The sequence below is a fragment of the Osmia lignaria genome, chromosome 14, assembly GCF_051020975.1.
Source record: "Osmia lignaria lignaria isolate PbOS001 chromosome 14, iyOsmLign1, whole genome shotgun sequence".
Lineage (NCBI taxonomy): Eukaryota > Metazoa > Arthropoda > Insecta > Hymenoptera > Megachilidae > Osmia > Osmia lignaria.
In genome coordinates, this window is record NC_135045.1 from 2,951,081 (window position 1) to 2,969,350 (window position 18,270).

At 28.4% G+C, this 18,270-nt stretch overlaps 6 protein-coding genes and 1 non-coding gene across 9 annotated transcripts; 5 read left to right on the forward strand and 2 right to left on the reverse strand.

Annotated features, from left to right (window-relative positions):
• Positions 1-63: 63 nt before the first annotated feature.
• Positions 64-4,837, reverse strand: LOC117607513 (vesicle-fusing ATPase 1). 2 transcript variants are annotated; one of them, XM_034331288.2, is made up of 10 exons: positions 4,751-4,837; positions 4,448-4,536; positions 3,937-4,161; positions 3,232-3,859; positions 2,930-3,154; positions 2,547-2,846; positions 2,174-2,464; positions 1,916-2,100; positions 1,640-1,831; positions 64-1,530 (listed from the first exon to the last, which is right to left on the reverse strand). In XM_034331288.2, exons 1-10 carry the CDS (start codon positions 4,760-4,762, stop codon positions 1,413-1,415), a joined length of 2,265 nt encoding a protein of 754 aa, XP_034187179.1. In that variant the 5' UTR covers positions 4,763-4,837; the 3' UTR covers positions 64-1,412. The 2 variants fall into 2 exon arrangements, with proteins under 2 accessions (XP_034187179.1, XP_034187181.1); XM_034331290.2 differs by having other exon boundaries at positions 67-1,530; positions 1,673-1,831.
• Positions 4,838-5,079: 242 nt separating this feature from the next.
• LOC117607517 (WD repeat domain phosphoinositide-interacting protein 4) lies at positions 5,080-7,025 on the forward strand. The gene is made up of 7 exons (XM_034331295.2): positions 5,080-5,288; positions 5,378-5,645; positions 5,726-5,966; positions 6,068-6,216; positions 6,296-6,397; positions 6,474-6,592; positions 6,691-7,025. Exons 1-7 carry the CDS (start codon positions 5,240-5,242, stop codon positions 6,798-6,800), a joined length of 1,038 nt encoding a protein of 345 aa, XP_034187186.1. The 5' UTR covers positions 5,080-5,239; the 3' UTR covers positions 6,801-7,025.
• A 707-nt stretch (positions 7,026-7,732) lies between these two features.
• On the forward strand, positions 7,733-7,839 carry LOC117607541 (U6 spliceosomal RNA). Its single transcript, XR_004582190.1, has one exon. It is a non-coding gene; the product is annotated as a U6 spliceosomal RNA (small nuclear RNA).
• Positions 7,840-7,889: 50 nt separating this feature from the next.
• PIG-U (phosphatidylinositol glycan anchor biosynthesis class U) lies at positions 7,890-9,949 on the forward strand. The gene is made up of 4 exons (XM_034331294.2): positions 7,890-8,364; positions 8,441-8,643; positions 8,723-9,425; positions 9,519-9,949. The coding sequence occupies exons 1-4, from the start codon at positions 8,235-8,237 to the stop codon at positions 9,770-9,772; spliced, it is 1,290 nt and encodes a 429-aa protein (XP_034187185.1). The 5' UTR covers positions 7,890-8,234; the 3' UTR covers positions 9,773-9,949.
• Positions 9,950-10,024: 75 nt separating this feature from the next.
• Positions 10,025-13,148, reverse strand: LOC117607514 (putative helicase mov-10-B.1). The gene is made up of 10 exons (XM_034331291.2): positions 12,937-13,148; positions 12,372-12,812; positions 12,107-12,277; positions 11,879-12,035; positions 11,665-11,801; positions 11,473-11,595; positions 11,182-11,396; positions 10,824-11,100; positions 10,447-10,741; positions 10,025-10,346 (listed from the first exon to the last, which is right to left on the reverse strand). Exons 1-10 carry the CDS (start codon positions 12,987-12,989, stop codon positions 10,194-10,196), a joined length of 2,022 nt encoding a protein of 673 aa, XP_034187182.2. The 5' UTR covers positions 12,990-13,148; the 3' UTR covers positions 10,025-10,193.
• Positions 13,149-13,455: 307 nt separating this feature from the next.
• BBIP1 (BBSome interacting protein 1) lies at positions 13,456-14,199 on the forward strand. 2 transcript variants are annotated; one of them, XM_076692305.1, is made up of 2 exons: positions 13,456-13,609; positions 13,973-14,199. In XM_076692305.1, exon 2 carries the CDS (start codon positions 13,978-13,980, stop codon positions 14,197-14,199), a length of 222 nt encoding a protein of 73 aa, XP_076548420.1. In that variant the 5' UTR covers positions 13,456-13,609; positions 13,973-13,977. The 2 variants fall into 2 exon arrangements, with proteins under 2 accessions (XP_076548420.1, XP_076548419.1); XM_076692304.1 differs by having other exon boundaries at positions 13,494-13,681.
• Positions 14,200-14,276: 77 nt separating this feature from the next.
• Positions 14,277-17,497, forward strand: LOC117607505 (LMBR1 domain-containing protein 2 homolog). Its single transcript, XM_076692306.1, has 10 exons — positions 14,277-14,450; positions 14,521-14,861; positions 14,944-15,154; positions 15,233-15,409; positions 15,486-15,663; positions 15,728-15,909; positions 15,982-16,221; positions 16,287-16,488; positions 16,556-16,678; positions 16,745-17,497. Exons 1-10 carry the CDS (start codon positions 14,277-14,279, stop codon positions 16,987-16,989), a joined length of 2,073 nt encoding a protein of 690 aa, XP_076548421.1. The 3' UTR covers positions 16,990-17,497.
• The last annotated feature ends 773 nt before the right edge of the window (positions 17,498-18,270 follow it).

Consider the following 18,270-nt stretch of genomic DNA (forward strand, 5'->3'; position numbering starts at 1 on the left):
ACGTTATTACCTTTAGTAAACAGTATATTTGAATTTAAAGATTGTAGGAAATAATTGTGCTGTTTTATTTAATATTTACACGCATTACACGTGTTTTTAAGTTTATTACGTTAGCATATCAATACATACATGTTTCATAAACACAAAGATATTCATATTACAGTATTTATCCTGCATAACAATACATTTAATGTGATATACAGATTTTTTCTTAGAGATTTTAATTTTATGTACATACAATAAATCAAACATAACTGTTCAATAGTACATATATAAACTGCCATAAAATAAAATATTTAAACAATCTATTTAAAAGACTAAACAAATAACACATGTTTGCACATTTATTCAGAATTAAAATATTTTTCATTTATCTTTAGTTAAAGGTAAGCAAAATGTATATTTTTTAACAAAACATTAATGATAAAATAAATATATATTATGTAGTTGGAATGGTTTTACAATAACATTGTTCAAAAATACCTAGAATAGGTATTAGTGATATTGTCATTAAAAACATTAAACGACCGAAATACATATATACATTTACAACGAGATTGCAATAAAATTTGTAAGTAGGGCTAGACACACAGTAGACAATTATGTATTGTATAGATATACATTACATACAAACGGAGGCATAAAGATGCATGTTTATGCTACATATAATAACTTCTGCTAACTAAATATCTATTACTATGAAACGAGTAGAAAGATTGTTGTCGATATGGAATAAACTTACTTTACTGTAGAATATAATAACAGATACATAAACTAAATTAAAGGAAGCCATTTTCCACAGTTTGTAGAAATAATTTCAACTTTATGTAGACAACAATGTATGATATCTATTTCTTGTATAGTATTGCTTTAAATATAGTCTATGTTTGCAAAGCTTTCATAGCAAAACAAATGATTTCTAGTTTATGTAAAAATATATTGTAAATATTTACTGTTATTACCACCTAACAGAAATTTAAATTTTCTGACTATTATAATTGCTCTTTTTTACATTTTGTTTGTACATTTTTCATACAATTTTTGTTAAACTCATCAAGTTTTTCTCAATATTTCAAGTATATAACAAATGATCACCTAAAACTATATAACAGATTATCGTATAATCAAAAGAATTATAAATACTGTATATTTGGTAAAGTTATAAAAAACAACTAGAAATGCAATTTTTCAAAAAATCTAACGTAATGTTGATAAATAATTTAAATGCTTCGCTTATGTTTTTGTATGACACCGTACATGGAGTAGTTTACAGCAACAATTCTATTTCATCGTTTTAAAACTGATTTATATTTAATATGCAAATCAGTTTGTTACTTGTGTACTATGTATTATTGTTAAGTAAACGACATCTACTTCATTTCTACATAAATAATTACATTTTTTAACACTTACTACTCAAGTCCACCCTCTTCCTCCAACTTTGAGAGGAATTTCGGAACTCTATAATTTGGTTCTACTTGTCGTGCCATATCTATTAAACACAATAACTTCTTTATACCGATGAATACTCTGTAACAAAAAAAAGCACGCATTATATATCTATGTACTTATGTAAGAATTCATGTTTTCAATGTGTAAACAAAAAAAAAAAAAATATATAATGATCGAATGGAGTAACCTCATGCTTTCTCGAGGTCGCTTAAAAATATACCGTTTTCCTTGAAGTTTGGCATGCAAGGATGCTATTTCCTCTTTAGTAAAGAGTTCTACTTCTTCCAGAACGCTCAACAAATGATCAGGAGTTGACAAATTAGGTACATGAAGAGTTGTACTAAATGCTGATAACATTTCCATATCATCCAAAACTTGCCTACAAAAAATATGTATTAGTTACGCTTATTGTAACTTTACTTCAATCTTAAGCGATTATTATGTTGATCATCATGTATTTTACCTGCGGCTCGTTGTACAAAGTATTAATAATTTACGACCACGAGGTGGCTGCTTCTTCAATAAAACTAAAAGCGCCTGCAAGGTCAAGTTGGAATACCTTGGTCCTATAGGACCATAATCCAGCAAACGTTCAATATTATCGACTAAAATGCAACTAAGTTGTGAACGATATGCATCATCGAATATCTGAAAAGAAAAATAAATTGAATATATTCTATTTCTGTTAAAAGAAAATTTTATGTATAAAATAATATATTACCTTTCTGATTGACAGACATTTGGCAGATTCTGTGAAACCAACCATATCTTCTGGTGTACATACTTTAACGAATGGAAAGTCAGAATTCTTAGCGATTTGAGCAGCAAGAGCTGTCTTTCCGCTGTTCGGCGGTCCTTCCAAGAGAACTGATACAAGACCAGAACCTTCGGTAGAGCGGGCTTCCTGAATATATAAATTACCATCAGATAAAATTTCTGCTACAGGTTTGCCCCAATTAATTATTCCGCGTATAAGAAGTTGATCCAAAGATTCTGCGCTTGTACCAAATGCCTAAAATAGAAATTTAATTACATAATCGTTAAATTAAAGTTAATGTAGTCGTAATATTTTAAGTTCGTTTTAAATTTCTTACAGGTTTAATGTCATTTTCCAAAGCATGAAGAAAATCAGTTCTAGAAACCATAAGTTTCTCCATTGCAGCAGGATCTACCTCTACTTTACTAGAGGCTTTGATTAATCTATTCATTGCAGTACTTTGGGCAGCTCTAACTAAACCTTCTAATTCTGCACCACTGAAATTTTTAGTTAATGTAGCTAATTCATTCAAATCAACATCGGGTGATATTTTCTTGTAATCCCTCATTCTACATGTATGAATATTGAGGATTTGGAATCTACCATGTTCATCTGGTAAACTTATTTCCATTTGCACCTTTAAACGTGTAAAAATTTTATTAAATATTTCTTTAATTTAAATAATATATATGTTTTGTAGTGTGCTATTTAAAAAAATACCTCTAATCTACCAGGTCGTAACAAGGCTTCATCAATCATATCTCTTCTGTTAGTCATTCCAATTACAAGAATGTTATTTAATTGTTCCACACCATCAATTTTTGCAAGAAGTTGATTAACAACTGTATCGTGTACTCCTGTATTTCCAGCGACACTACCTCGAGACTTACAAATGGCATCAATTTCGTCAAAGATAATTATGTGCAATCCACTGTTTGGTCCAAGCTAAAAATTAAATCATTACAATAAGTTAATGTTATCTTTATACAAAGATTAAGTGAGAGATAATTATATTATTATACCCTTTTTTCTTCATCTTCAGCATCAGCAAATAACCTTCTAATATTAGCTTCACTTTCTCCAACATATTTATCCAAAATTTGAGGGCCATTGACGATTTTAGGTTCTCTAGCGTTTAACATAGTTCCTATTTGTCGCGCCATTAATGTTTTACCTGTACCTGGTGGGCCATAAAGCAAAATTCCTTTTACATGTTTACAACCCAATTGAGTGACAATCTCTGGTGGAAAGACTCGCGATGCAAATGCTCGTCGAAAAATTGCACTAAATTCTTTATCTAGTCCACCAATTCCCATCTTTTGAAAGTCCCAGTCTGGATTGATAATCGACTGGCGGACGACTTTCCCCTTTGCTTTACCAACAAGATTCAAACTTGAGTTTTCTGCTTTTTCAAACTGTATCACAGTATCACCCAAACAGCGTCCCATATGAGTTTTCTTCGGTAGCGTATTTTGTCCAGAACTTATAGCAGAAAGATCAGCAGCTTCTAAGCTTTTCACTACGAGACCAAGTATTTTCTTATCTTTGAACTGAAACACCAACTGCTGACCCACGGTGAATGCCTGCCCCGAAAATTGTAACAGGAAATCTTTGGCCATTTCGTCGGTATTATATGGTTCCAGAGTAGTTCTAAAATGGATTGTATTACAAATAGTATTAAAAACATTATTTCTTTATAATCTTTCACAAAGATATTATCTACATACGATTTCTTCTGCAAGAAATCAGCTTCCAATACAATAGTACATAAACATTCTGTACTTGAAGTAGGATTGAAATAATAAGGTCTAACTTCAATTTCTTGATTAAGGGAAAGGGTAGCCCATTTCCTTTGGGGTAAACTAAAACCCACAGTTCCTCTTGGCACTTCATGATGCCTTTTTACAGTAAACACAAAGTGATGATTGGGTGCAGTGGTAACTTCAATATGCCTAAAAAATATAATTTCTTTAATATTACTTTATCATATTTGATCTGAATTTTTTATTACATTTGAGCATCTTTATGTATATATATATATATATACACACAGAAAGTAATTCTACTAAATGGATCAGACTGTAGCTTTTTTGCAAAAGACAAATATATAAAAGAATAATATTTAAATTTTATTAGTTAAAAGTTGTACTAAACTCTGAGTGATATATATAACATTTAATCTTCAGATCCTATTATAGATGCCAAATCAATGAATTAATCACAAGGTGACATCTTTACCTGATATCATCTGGAAAGTCATCTGGATTTATGATTGCACAATTTGAAACAGTGAGTTCATCAGTAGGACACTTCACCGTTTTCATCCTCTGTAAAACAATATAATTTTGTTATTTAACAATTGATTACTATTCATGGAAAGTATATAACATTCACTGTCTGAAGTATTGATGAAATTTAATATAAGGAGGGGGAACACATTATCTTCATATATTTTGACTTATATTTTTTACATATTTATTACACAAAACGCATACGATAACAGGTGAAACAAAAGAATGTTACTTTTTCTGTAGAACTTACCATTGCTGACATTTTTTGACAGAATTTTATCGACACAGGCCCCTACACAGTATGGAACCTGCAATGCAGGATATTAGTACCATCAGTACAACCAATGATAAAAGAATAAAATTTCATATCTTCATGCTAGAGATTTTATTCATGTTTGGTAAAAACTTTGACAGATATAATAATGTTCAATAAATGATCAAATTCATTAAAATTGTTATATCTTATATGTTTTAAATTAAACAATCATTACTACACATATACATTTGGTACATTTAATATGAATGATGTTTATTTGTAAACAAAACTAATTGTAATAATGAAAATCAACCTTGTCACTGCTCTTATATGTATGTATGTATACGCCACAAAGAACAAAGCACTATTCCAAGCATGTCACAAGTAATTGTTATGATGTAAACAAAAGCACGTAGCATAGTTGTTAAAAACGATTATATATCCAAAACAAAAATTTATTTGTATAATTTAGCGCAACACCAAATGGCTGGAGATAAAAGTATACTTAGTTTACGATTTAATCAGGATCAAGGTAAAAATATAATATTCTTTTTACATTCCTACTTAATTTTAGTAAGATTGAAAATGAATAAAAATATAATAATAGTCTCATCATTTCAGGTTGTTTTACATGTTGTATGGAATCTGGTCTTAGAGTGTATAATGTAGAACCATTAGCTGAAAAAGCACATTTAGAAAATGATTTAATGGGAAGTATAGCTATAGCAGAAATGCTTTGGAGAACAAATATTATTGCTATAGTGGGAGGTGGTATAAGGCCAAAGTTTGCAGAAAATACAGTACTTATTTATGATGATTTATCTAAAAAGTTTGTAATGGAAATTACATTCACCAGCCCTATTAAGGCTGTTAGATTACGCAGAGACAAGTAAATTTATTAATAAAGTGAACTTTTACTTTTAGTTGATATACATATTACATTTACTTAGGTATAATTTTATAAAACAGGATGATAGTAGCACTTCAACGTGAAATACATGTATTTTCATTCCCTATGCCCACAAGAAGATTATTGACTTTAGAAACAAGGGACAATCCGAAAGGTTTAATCGAAGTTGCTACTTTAGCTACTGCACAAAAACAGCTACTTGCTTTCCCTGGTCACAAGCAAGGTAGTGTACAGTTACTTGACCTTGGTGCTACAGAAGCTGGAAGTTCCAGTGCCCCTGCAACTCTTGCAGCACATCAAGTATGCATATTTTATATAGGAATGATTAAATTAAAGTGGTGTTTCTGTGTTCATTAGCGTGTCTTTTCTTAGCATTTTATATTTACAAACAATACTGTTAGGGTGCATTAGCATGTCTGGCAGTTAACAGTAGTGGAACTATGATTGCAACTGCTTCCACTCAAGGTACTCTAGTAAGAGTATGGGATAGTATACGCAAACATTTATTAGTAGAATTGAGAAGAGGTGCTGATCCTGCTACACTGTATTGGTAAATATGAAGTTTTAGTTATCAAAGAATTAAAAAACTGCATTTCACCTCTAACAGTTTTATATTACGAATATTTCAGTATTACCTTCAGCAGAGACTCGGAATTTTTATGTGTTTCTAGTGACAAAGGAACAGTACATATATTTGCATTGAAAGACACACAATTAAATCGCCGATCAACGTAAGTACATATAGTTAAAATTTTGTCTTATAATAAAAGGTACATTGATTAAAATTAACTATCATTTTATTTATAGTTTCTCAAAAATGGGGTTTTTGGGAAATTATATTGAAAGTCAGTGGGCTTTGGCCACTTTCACAGTACCACCAGAATGTGCTTGTGTGTGTGCATTTGGCACACGGAGTTCTGTTATAGGTATCTATTACATAATAAATATATCTAATATTATATTAATGTAACATATTTCTAAATATTTTATTTGTTCTAATTCTGTATTTTACACTGTTTTCCAGCCATCTGTATGGATGGAACATTTCATAAGTATGTTTTCACTGCTGACGGAAATTGCAACCGTGAGGCATTTGATGTCTTCCTGGATGTTTGTGATCATGATGATTTTTAAAATATAATACATAGTATATTTATAAGATTCCATGCCTGTGGGAGTTTCTAGTCATCCTAAGAATGAAACTTCTTGCAGCAAATGTCTGTATAATAATGTAATTACATTAATAACTGTAAAGAAAGCTACAAGTCATTACATTTATTAACTTTGTAACATAATATATTGAATATTGTTTAATCTAGTTTATATGCACAAAAGTTTTAGTAACATTTATACTTGATTACAGTACATAAAATAAAAATTTATTTTATACAATAAATGTGCTGAAATTCTAACTTACTTCATGATAAAACTACCACGATTTTCGTTTTGCCATCTGAGCTTCTGCTTGTTCTCGCATTCGTTCTAGAAATTATGCATTGTTTAAAAAAAATTAATAAACTTAAATATTGAAAGAACGGCAGTCAATTTAGAATTGTTAAAAAATGATGCATACTATATGGTTCTGGATTAAGCATAGGGCTTATTATGATAAAGTAAGAACAAACACCAATTGCTGATACAAAAGATCCTATAAATGCCGCATAACGCCAACCTGTCAATCGCATTATAGCTGAAACTGTAAACAAATAAAATATGTAAAAGACATATATAAATTCGCCTTTCGTATTTTGTATTTACGTTAACTAAAAAGTCTTGATCAAACATTAACCTAAAATCTTTTTTACAGTATTTTTTGTTACATTTTCATTTACCTATAAGAGATATGTTGATACTGTAATTTCGCTATTGTATTTTGTAATTTAAATAACAAAGTTATAATGTAAAATTTTCCATAAGAAGATAGTTTATAATAAATAGCATGTATTTCCTATTTCTGACTATAATATATGATTATGACGCTAGATGGCCTACATGATATTTATTTTCTCGCTAGTACTCGAAATGAAGTTCATTCCTTTATATACATCAAGCAAAAATGAACTGATGTACTTGCTTCGGCAGTACATATACTAAAATTGGAACGATACAGAGAAGATTAGCATGGCCCCTGCGCAAGGATGACACGCAAAATCGTGAAGCGTTCCACATTTTTTGTCTTTATGAATTAACAAATGATTACTATCTTAACAATTTTTAATTGCACTGAAACATAAATGTAAAAACCCATTTTATGTTCATGATTACTTAAAAGTTCACTATTTTGACGTGAACTAGTATATGTACATTGTATAAAATGAATTCATAGAAGGGTTGACATCGCGTGCTATGGTTTGGATTGTTGAAAATGAAATGTATTATCAATTAAATTTTTGTATAATAACATTAGAAAGAAGAAGATGATGTTATTGAAAACTGTATTCTAATCAATCGTAAAAATATTCTGTAAAGTAAATATATAAAATGTTTATTTAAGTACCGGTTGCATTCCGTAAACAGACCGTATAAATACAACGAATACATATGAATGATTTCTAATTTATTTAAAAAATGATGAAACAATGGTTATCAAATTTTATACTAGCCGGAACTATTAGATTTTTGTTGATGAATTCTGAATTCCAAAAAATTATCAGTAATCGTGTGGAAGTATCAACAGCATTGAACTCTTGGAAAAGAGGTTAGAACATTTGTTAATTTATTATTTAAATTCTATCTTAAATACTATCTTATAATAACACAAATTTTTCTTTTAGTGACTGAAGGAGTGTATTTATATAATTTTGGTATTGATCCTTATACGGGTGATTTATTTCATGAAACCCCTATTGGTTTATACATCTTCAATCTGATACAACAATATTTACCACATTGGGTTTTGTTTTGTTTATTTATCTCTACAGATTTATTGACAGCTTTACTTCTTGGACTTATTGCAAAGTACTATGCAAATGAATTGGTTAGTTCAATATTACATTTCATACTAAATGTCATATAATTTGGTGAAATTATATTGTTTAAGATAATATTTATTTCAGGCTTCTAGAAAAGAAGAAGAGAAATCATCAAGTGAAAATACAAAAAATCATGATGATGCTTCTATGATGTATACTTCAATGATGTATGTCTCGGCAGGATATTTATTTAATCCATATATAATACTAAATTGTGTTGGGCATACAACAACAGTATTCACAAATTTGTTATATTCCATAGCACTGATCTCAATGATAAGATGTTCTATGTTTTGGAGCTGTTTATCAATTTCATTATTAACATTACAAGGACTCTATCCTATTTCACTCATAGTGCCAGCAGTAATTTATATTGCTCGTTCTAATAGGATAAAGAAAAAAAGAAATATTATAATTTTTCTGTTGATGTTTTCAAGCATGTTAACAGCTCTAGTTTGTATTTCTTATTATATCATGGGAAGTTGGTCATTCATTTGGAATACACTGGGTTTCATTTTAACTGTTCCTGATTTGCGTCCAAATATAGGACTTTATTGGTATTTTTTCACGGAAATGTTTGAGCATTTTAGATGGCTCTTTATTGCTTCTTTTCAAATAAATGTCAGTTTGTTATATATAGTACCACTAGCATTGAGGTTGCGACATGATCCAATGCTATTAGCATTTTCTTATTTAGCAATTGCTGCTATATTTAAACCTTATCCCTGCATAGGGGATGTTGGCTTTTATATGTCTCTTTTGCCATTGTGGAAACATTTGTTCCAGTGTAAGTACATCTTTATCATAGATATACTAATTACTCATATTTTATTGAACGTAGAACGTGATTATAATGTAAGAACTTTATATTGTTTTACAGATACACAACAAGGGTTCTTTGTAGGCTGTTTCATGCTATTTTGTACAGTTTTTGCTCCCACTGTTTGGTATCAGTGGATTTATTCCAGATCAGCTAATGCAAACTTTTATTTTGGGGTGACATTAGCATTTGCCATAGCACAAATTTTTTTATTAACAGATATTCTGTTTGCAAGCGTAAAACATGAATTTGCAATACGTCATGGTATTAATAAGGATATCAGTGGAAGCACAGCAAAATTACTTTTAGAATAAAGTTGTACCTTACAAATTTTAGCATTAAAATTGTTTATGAAATTCCAAAGCTGAAAGAAACTATTGTTACATATCCATAAACTATTTTTTTAAATTTTATAATAGAATAATATATCAATTATTTTATTTTCAATCAGTAGAATATTTCTTACCCAAATTGGTATGAAATTAACACAAGTACAAATTTATTCATGATTTTTATTTCATTTTGTCTGTTTAATTTATTTTATCAAAATTAACATTCAACAAGATTTATTTACATAAAATTATAAAATTTGACAAAATATAACCAAAGATAACATATCATGTACTATTCTTGTCATAAAAAGATAATACATTATTTTATAGTCTTTATTTTAAATAATCATTGGCAAGGAGTTGTTTAGTTTCAATACTTAGTTTCTTAAATAGGAGATATTTTCTATTTTAGGTCTAATGTGTCAATAGTGCTACAAGCATTATTCTTTACACAATACTCCCATAAAATATTCCAATTTTTATTTTTGCAAAGAACAGATGGATCTCCTACTATTATTAACAAATTCTTTGCTCTTGTCAGCGCAACATTAAATCTCTGAAAAAATTATATTTGATTTTTTATAATATAGGTACATATACAATGGTTATTAAATGTAAATTAATTAAATTGGAAAGAATACTATGTAAAACTATACCTTTGGATTAGATAAGAAGCCAATATGTTCTTTACCATCATGTGTAAAGACTTTTGATCTTACTGTAGTTAATAGTATAATTTCCCTCTCTTGCCCTTGAAATGTTTCTACTGTTCCAACATCTATGCCATGTAATCTAGTTCCCTTAAAATTTTTTTCGATCATAATTTTTTGTTGTTTAAATGGCGTTATGATGCCAATATCTGTTTTTTTAATTTTGCGTGTACCCAGTTTGGCTTGTATCAATTTTTTTGTATAATATGTTATAACATCGATTTCTCGTTTGTTGTAAACACTACAAAAAGTAATGTATCTTATTTCCACTACATGATTCATAAATAACTACCTATTGTAATTAAATGATACTCAAATATTACCTTCCACTTTGCACCCTTGTTTCTTTGCCTTTAACTGCAAAAAATATAATGGGAAATTGTTTATTTGACAATTCTGTCCAATTTAGAGTTAGCGTGTTTGCGTTCGACTTGGTACAACATAACAATTCATTATCATAAAATAATTTATTTGGTACATGTATAATAGCTTCTTGATTACGATGATTTCGAATTAATTTTGTTATATAACATGAATTGTATTCGTTATTTACTTTTTGGTATGGTTCACATTCCATTAATCTTTCTATTAGTGATTTTCCTAAAAATATAGTTTAATTATTTACAAATTGATAAACATGTTTATACGTACTCATAATCCCAAGTCTGTAATTATATTTACCAAGCAAGTGTTCAATTTTTTTACAATGAATTACAGGTCCAAGTTGATAAGGATCACCAGCAATAATAATTTGAGCATGTAACATTCCTTCAGCTCTTTTATTTTGTGAACTTGCAAGTGCAAATGGAATCAATGATTCTAATTCTACACATTGACTAGCTTCATCAATAAATATATATGAAAAATGGTCTTTCTTTAAGTTGAGTGCCATCAATCTATACTTAACGAAATTATAAACAGCATTATTAATTATTATTAATAACGAAACATTATAATACATTCAAAATATACCTCACACATGTCACTAACGTTGTAATAACAATCTTTTTTAAAATCAAAATTTCTTTTGGTAAATAAAGAACTGTGTTATTAACAAAATTTGAGGAATGATTAATTTGTTTGTCTACACTTGACCTATATTTAAAAAGAAAAAACAAATGAAAGTAATAAACCAACAACTATTCGTAAAAATAAATGTCTTACCAATGTTTAGATGTTGCATACATCCGAAATATATCTTTACAAGGAAGTATAGCTAATAATCTTTTTGTAATTTCATCTGCAGCTGCATTGGAAGATGCACATATCAAAATATTTTTGAACTTATGATGTTTTCTAATCTATGAAATGATTAAAACTTTAAGTAAAAATATTAAATATACATTTTTATGTCACTATATGTTATATTAAATTATACTTGACAAATAGCTTCAACTAATGTTGTTGTTTTTCCAGTACCAGGGGGACCAAATAATATATATGGTGCAGGATATGCTGTTTGATTCAAGATATTGATTACTGCAATTTTCTGTTCTGGATTTTCTGCTATACTTTGATTCACCCAATCTATATTACTGTATTATAACATAAATGAATGACAATATAATATAAAAATTAGAAACCATTCACATTTAGTGAAACTTACTTCTTCTGTAAAGTACAAACATTTGTATTTATTTTAGGATATAATAGACTGATCAAGTTATGTTTACATATAATGTGTAATACATAGTGGGAACATTGTAATGGCCAACTTGCTGGACAGAATTTAATATCGACTTCACGATCTGACAATAAAGATATAATTTTTGTACTTCTGAAATTTAAAAAATGTTTATTATTAGTTACATATTCAAAATAATGTTTACTTCATTTCTCTATACTTAAATATTAGGTTTAAATATACTTACGGAGTTAATAAAGATACATATACTTTTTTCTGCTCAATATTTGTAATTTTACTATGATATGTACGTTCTAAGACAGGTATATATAATTTCACTGTATCACCAAAACTAATAAATGGATCATCCTCATTCAAAGTAGGTACTGTGAATGCAAATGTGCCAGAACATTGAACAATCTTTTGATTTCTTAAATTATGTTTCTCAGCAATTAATTGAAGCTCATAGTTCTCCATGTACAATAAAATTTTAAATAATATCAAATAATATTCAGGTTCTATTTTGTCTATATTTGAAAAGTTATTAATAAGCTTCATATAATTTCTACACAATCGACTGTTTGTAGAATATTCTACTAAATGATTTCTCAAAACCTCATGTAATTCTGAAGGTAGTTTAAAATCTTGTAATGGTAATTGTTTACCCACACCAAAACTGGTACAATGTCTAAAGCAAACAAAAAAAAACAACAATAATTCAAGATTAATAAATATAATAAATTCTGTAAAACAGATATGACAATATATGTATATATATATATACTTCTTTTCAATGGAGAATATGTACTTACGTGCTTTTTGCAATAATAGACCTTCCGTTTTTGCATTTATTATTTTTTGTCATGTTTAATAAGAATATTTAAATTATAATTACAGAAGATATGTCGTTATTATTGTTAGTACTAACATAAAATTGTATAATTTTACAAGATATAATCAAACTTTATCGAAATAAGGCCAGAACTTTTATCAATTAATAATACAAAGTGTTATCTTCTTTTATACTATATATGTATATTCCGATTGGAAGTACCGGACTTTCCAGCTAACGTAACATTTTAACAATTTGACCATCCTTCTTATAGTGAGAAAATTAATATAAAATAAAAACTATCTAGATGTTCAATGGCTATTACTATAATATAACAATGTTTATAATAAATATATGTGATACAGAGGTACAAATTTTTCATTTACTGAGACAATGCATTCAATATTTTGTGTTTATTTCTGTTTGAAAATTCTTAATTACAGTTTTCTTAGGTACTTATTACATTCGTTGATTGGGTGCACTGTTTTAGAATCGTGTGTAGTGTGTACAGAACTTAAATAATGTAATGTATTGTTCTTACATGATAATTTCATGTGTGCATGTGACGTCGATACTTCTTACTGTATCGTACGATGTGTATCTAATAATTTCATTGTAAAAAAATGGAAACATTATATTTTCCAATGATAAAAGTATGTGTAAATGTAAAGAGTATGAAACGTAAACGGTTTCGGAAGTCATCGATGTAGACAAAAGATACGATTGTAAATAACTCTGTCAATATCTATTCAATATTTTAATTCGAACCTGTTATCATTTAATATTTTATTTTTCAAAAATTGATGGAATATCTACATTTTACCAAGACTTAATTCGTCATTTATTTGCAGAATTATATATTTTGCATGTATTAACGATTTAGTCATCTTTTTATAATAAGGGAGAAAATATGTGAATGTTTTGTTATAACCCTTCGTATCACATTTATATCATAACAATTTTACAACATTTGTTTAAAAATATATTACTAATTTTGATATTTTCTTTGATTTCAGCAAAAATGTCAGAGTTGATAAACAATTCTACAGAAAAGATTGATATAATTCTTCCTAGACAAGGTTTTCTATATCAGGAAGAAAATTTAGATTATATACTTTGCAAACCCAAGTTAATTCCATTAAAGTCAGTTACCTTAGAAAAATTAGAAAAGATGCAAAAGGATGCTGAGTTAAAAATCCGGGAAACTATGGAAGAACAAGCTAAAATAAATGATAATGAGTAGGCTATAAGAGCTACTTGGAAGATATACAACAGTGGAGTAATGGTATAACAAAATCAGGAGACTGTTACCAAACCAGAATGATTCTTGGAGCATTCTTGACAGAGATTGTGGTAGCATTCTGCCTTGCTGCAACCTTGTTGTATAAATATGGAAATATTTTTCGACATCATATCATTGTTACAGTTTCTGTGCTTATAGCATGGTACTTTTCATTGCTGATAATATTTATACTGCCTTTAGATGTTTCATCGGTAAGTATAAATGTAACAGATCTGATAATATAAAAGCAATTTATATTAATTTTGTACATATTTTTTACAGACTGTTTTCAGACAGTGTGTTGAACAAAATATTCATAATACTAGTAAAACAAACCCTGAAAGTACAACAGTAGCACCATTTCACACTTGTAAAGAACCTTGGCCTAATGTTCCAGAAAATGTATTTCCAAATTTGTGGAGAATTGTTTATTGGACTTCACAATGTTTGACATGGTTAATATTACCACTAATGCAATCTTACATAAAGGCAGGAGATTTTACTATTCAAGGAAAATTAAAATCTGCTTTGATTGATAATGCCATATATTATGGGAGTTACTTGTTTATATGTGGTATTCTTTTAATATACATAGCATTAAAACCTGGCTTAGATCTTGATGGGTAAATATTATAAATTGATACATTAAATGTACTAAATATAATTTTACATATAATAATATACAATCTTTTATGTATCATTTAGCCAAAAGTTGAAAGCTATAGCATCATCTGCATCCAACACATGGGGTCTGTTTTTACTAGTATTATTACTTGGATATGCACTCGTAGAAGTTCCTCGTGGATTATGGAATGCTAGTAAACCTGGATATACCCTAAATTATAGCTATTTTAAAGTTGCTAAATTAAGTTTAGATAAATGTGAAGCAGAAGAAACAGTGGATGATATACTTGAGGTAATAAAATATTAGCATTAAATTAGATTTTATAACTTCCTACAATTTTTCTCTATATTATTTTAAACTATTTTTTAGTCTTTGCAAGCTGCTACAGTGTCTATTGGACCAGGACATCCTTTTCATTGTAATTTGGAAACAATTTTCCAAAAGATTCCTGCAGAATTAAAAGATAGAATGAATAGAAGACAATTACCTGATGATACACCAACTGATACACCATCAGAAAAATCTTTAATTCGTTTACATAGACAAGTCTGTCATTAATTAGGAATATTATACATGTCTTATTAGTGAATATATGTTTAATTAACAAGTTATTTTCTTTCAGACTATAAAAGCATTACAGACATTACAGCGTATAGAAACTCAATGGGGCATTTTAGTTAATAAAATAATCGATTTAGAGGACATAGCAAAAAATCAAATAAGTCACGACAGAAGATTCAAATCGACTTTTCCTGCGCATCGCTCATTTCCACTTCGTGTCGTGTACAATCCTGTTATCGGTAAGTTCCTTACATTTATAAACATAAAAACTAGTTAATTTTCAAAATGGATTCATATTTTTAGAATGGTATTGGAAATGTATTATGAAGAGTTATGTTCAAAAAATAGCAGCCGTTTGTGCTGGTTGCCTTTCAGTAGCTGTAGTATGGTCAGAAGTAACATTTTTTAATAAATCTCCAGTGTTGTCATTGTTTGCTCAGTTTCTGAATCTAGCTAAAGAAAATTACGATTATTTTACAATCGAGGTGAGTGAATACAATATAAATTTGATATTAATAAATATATTGTTATGTTGCGAAGTAAAATATCGTTTTCAGTTAATATCAACGCTAATAATTGCATATCTCTGTTACTGTGCTTATTCGACCGTTTTAAAAATTCGTGTGCTGAATTTATATTATTTAGCACCACATCATCAGACTAATGAATACAGCTTAATATTTAGTGGTATGATGTTGTGCCGTCTTACACCACCTATGTGTTTGAATTTTTTGGGTCTCATACATATGGATTCACATATTATAAAGACTCACATATTGGAAACTCATTACACTCAGGTAAATAAGATTTATTATAATTTGTGATTAACTTATGTAGCTAATATTATGATTTACTTATTCAGGTTATGGGTCACATGGATGTTATTTCCATTATATCTGATGGTTTTAATGTATATTTTCCAATGGCTATTTTAGCATTTTGCTTAGCAACATATTTTAGTTTAGGAAGTAGATTGCTTTCTATGTTGGGTTTCCAACAGTTTCTCGATGACGATGAATTTACAACAGATATTGTTGAAGAAGGTCGAGAATTAATTAAACGAGGCACGTAATTAAATGTTACAATATTTATATTACATATTATTTATATATTACTGTGTTTATTTATTTTTAGAGAGACGCAAGCGACAAAGAGCGGAAGATTCAATGTGTAGAAGACGTGAATTACAAGAAAGGTTTAGCAGCTCTACAAATTCGTCTCGTTACAGAACATCTCGACAAAGCACTGATACAGGTATGTAATATATTGACGAGATGATGACATTAATAATACAAAAACTTCTATGTAATCAAATTATAGTGCGACCGTTGAAACGGGATGAATCAGTAGAATCTGCAAGAGCTGGATTGTTACGTGATTTTGATCCCGCGGAATATTATGTCGGCATGACATCCGGAACCTATAGCTATGGTGCAAATAATTGTTATGATAGAGATTATCAAACTGATGAGTTTTACGAAGAACGTACGGACAATGCAAGAGCATTTATTACGAACACAAATCGTGTAGGACCTCCTCCAAGAGGATTGTTCGATGATATTTAAATGAAATAACGTTTAACATCTGCTATGTAATGAATTACAGGTGTGAGGTACATTTGTATTTAAAAATAGTCATAATCTATCTGCTCTTGATACATGATAAAATTTTGCATACACATAAATTGTTACTGTAATTAAATTGTCAGTTTAAAAAGCAATCGTAAAGTTAAACTAATATACTAGTTGAAAAATGTGATTTTAAACAAAATCCCAGTTTTTAGTACTTTCATTTATTATTCAATTTGACCATATAAATTAATAGAAGTTAATAGAATTCATAGAATATTGATTTATTTTATTTATGTTTATACGTTTGTATTTTTAACAAACTTACGATTAATAAAAGAGATAATAAAATGGTGAAAATAATTTTATTATAATAATGTAACATGTTAAATTTTATGCAGCATTTGATAACATTTTTAACGTTGTATGCATAGACATATGTGCAAAGATAAAGTATTAAGAGAATTTTAAATAGCTAACTAAACTTCGATTCAATCTTTTTTTTGTAAGCAGCGATGTCTTGAATTCAACATTTTTTCTAGTACTTCTTATTATAAATACAAGCACAGATAAACAGGTACTGTTTAACATAGCATAACAGCATAGTAGGAAAAGAATAATTTTTTATATTTATGCATGCTCTTGTATTGCACATTATAAAAATGCAAGTAAGGTATTGATTCGTTATATTTAGAATAATTAATTGTATCATTATATAGTCTTATATATAAACTAGTACTTATAGTTCTAATCACATATTGACAAATAGTATTGAATAGAAAACTATCCATTTGGTAATTTATATTTGTATTGTAGAAGTATTAAATAATTCAATATTTGTTTAAACAGTTTAATAGTGAATGTGAAGATGTGTTTATCTTCGTTACAAATATTACACATTGTGTATTATTATTTTAATAACAGAATTTTAATTGCTTTGATAAATGTTGAATTTAATTGTAAATAGTAAATCAATGTTTATATTATTCGATTTTACTAGGATGGAATTTATTTATTGCTGTAAGTTACACGTACATATGTTCTATATAAATCAATTTATTTTATATTGTAAAATAGATAGAAAGAAATAACATTTAGAGCTTAAAGGAGGTCGGTTTTCTCTGTTATGCAAAATAAAATTGTGTATATTAACTTTATTGGGAATATTTAATACACAATATAAGAACGATTAACAAAACGTGTATCTAAAATATGCGTGCAATATTAATAGTATCCACTAACAGATATTTCATGTATCAACAAGTAATAAAAATTCTT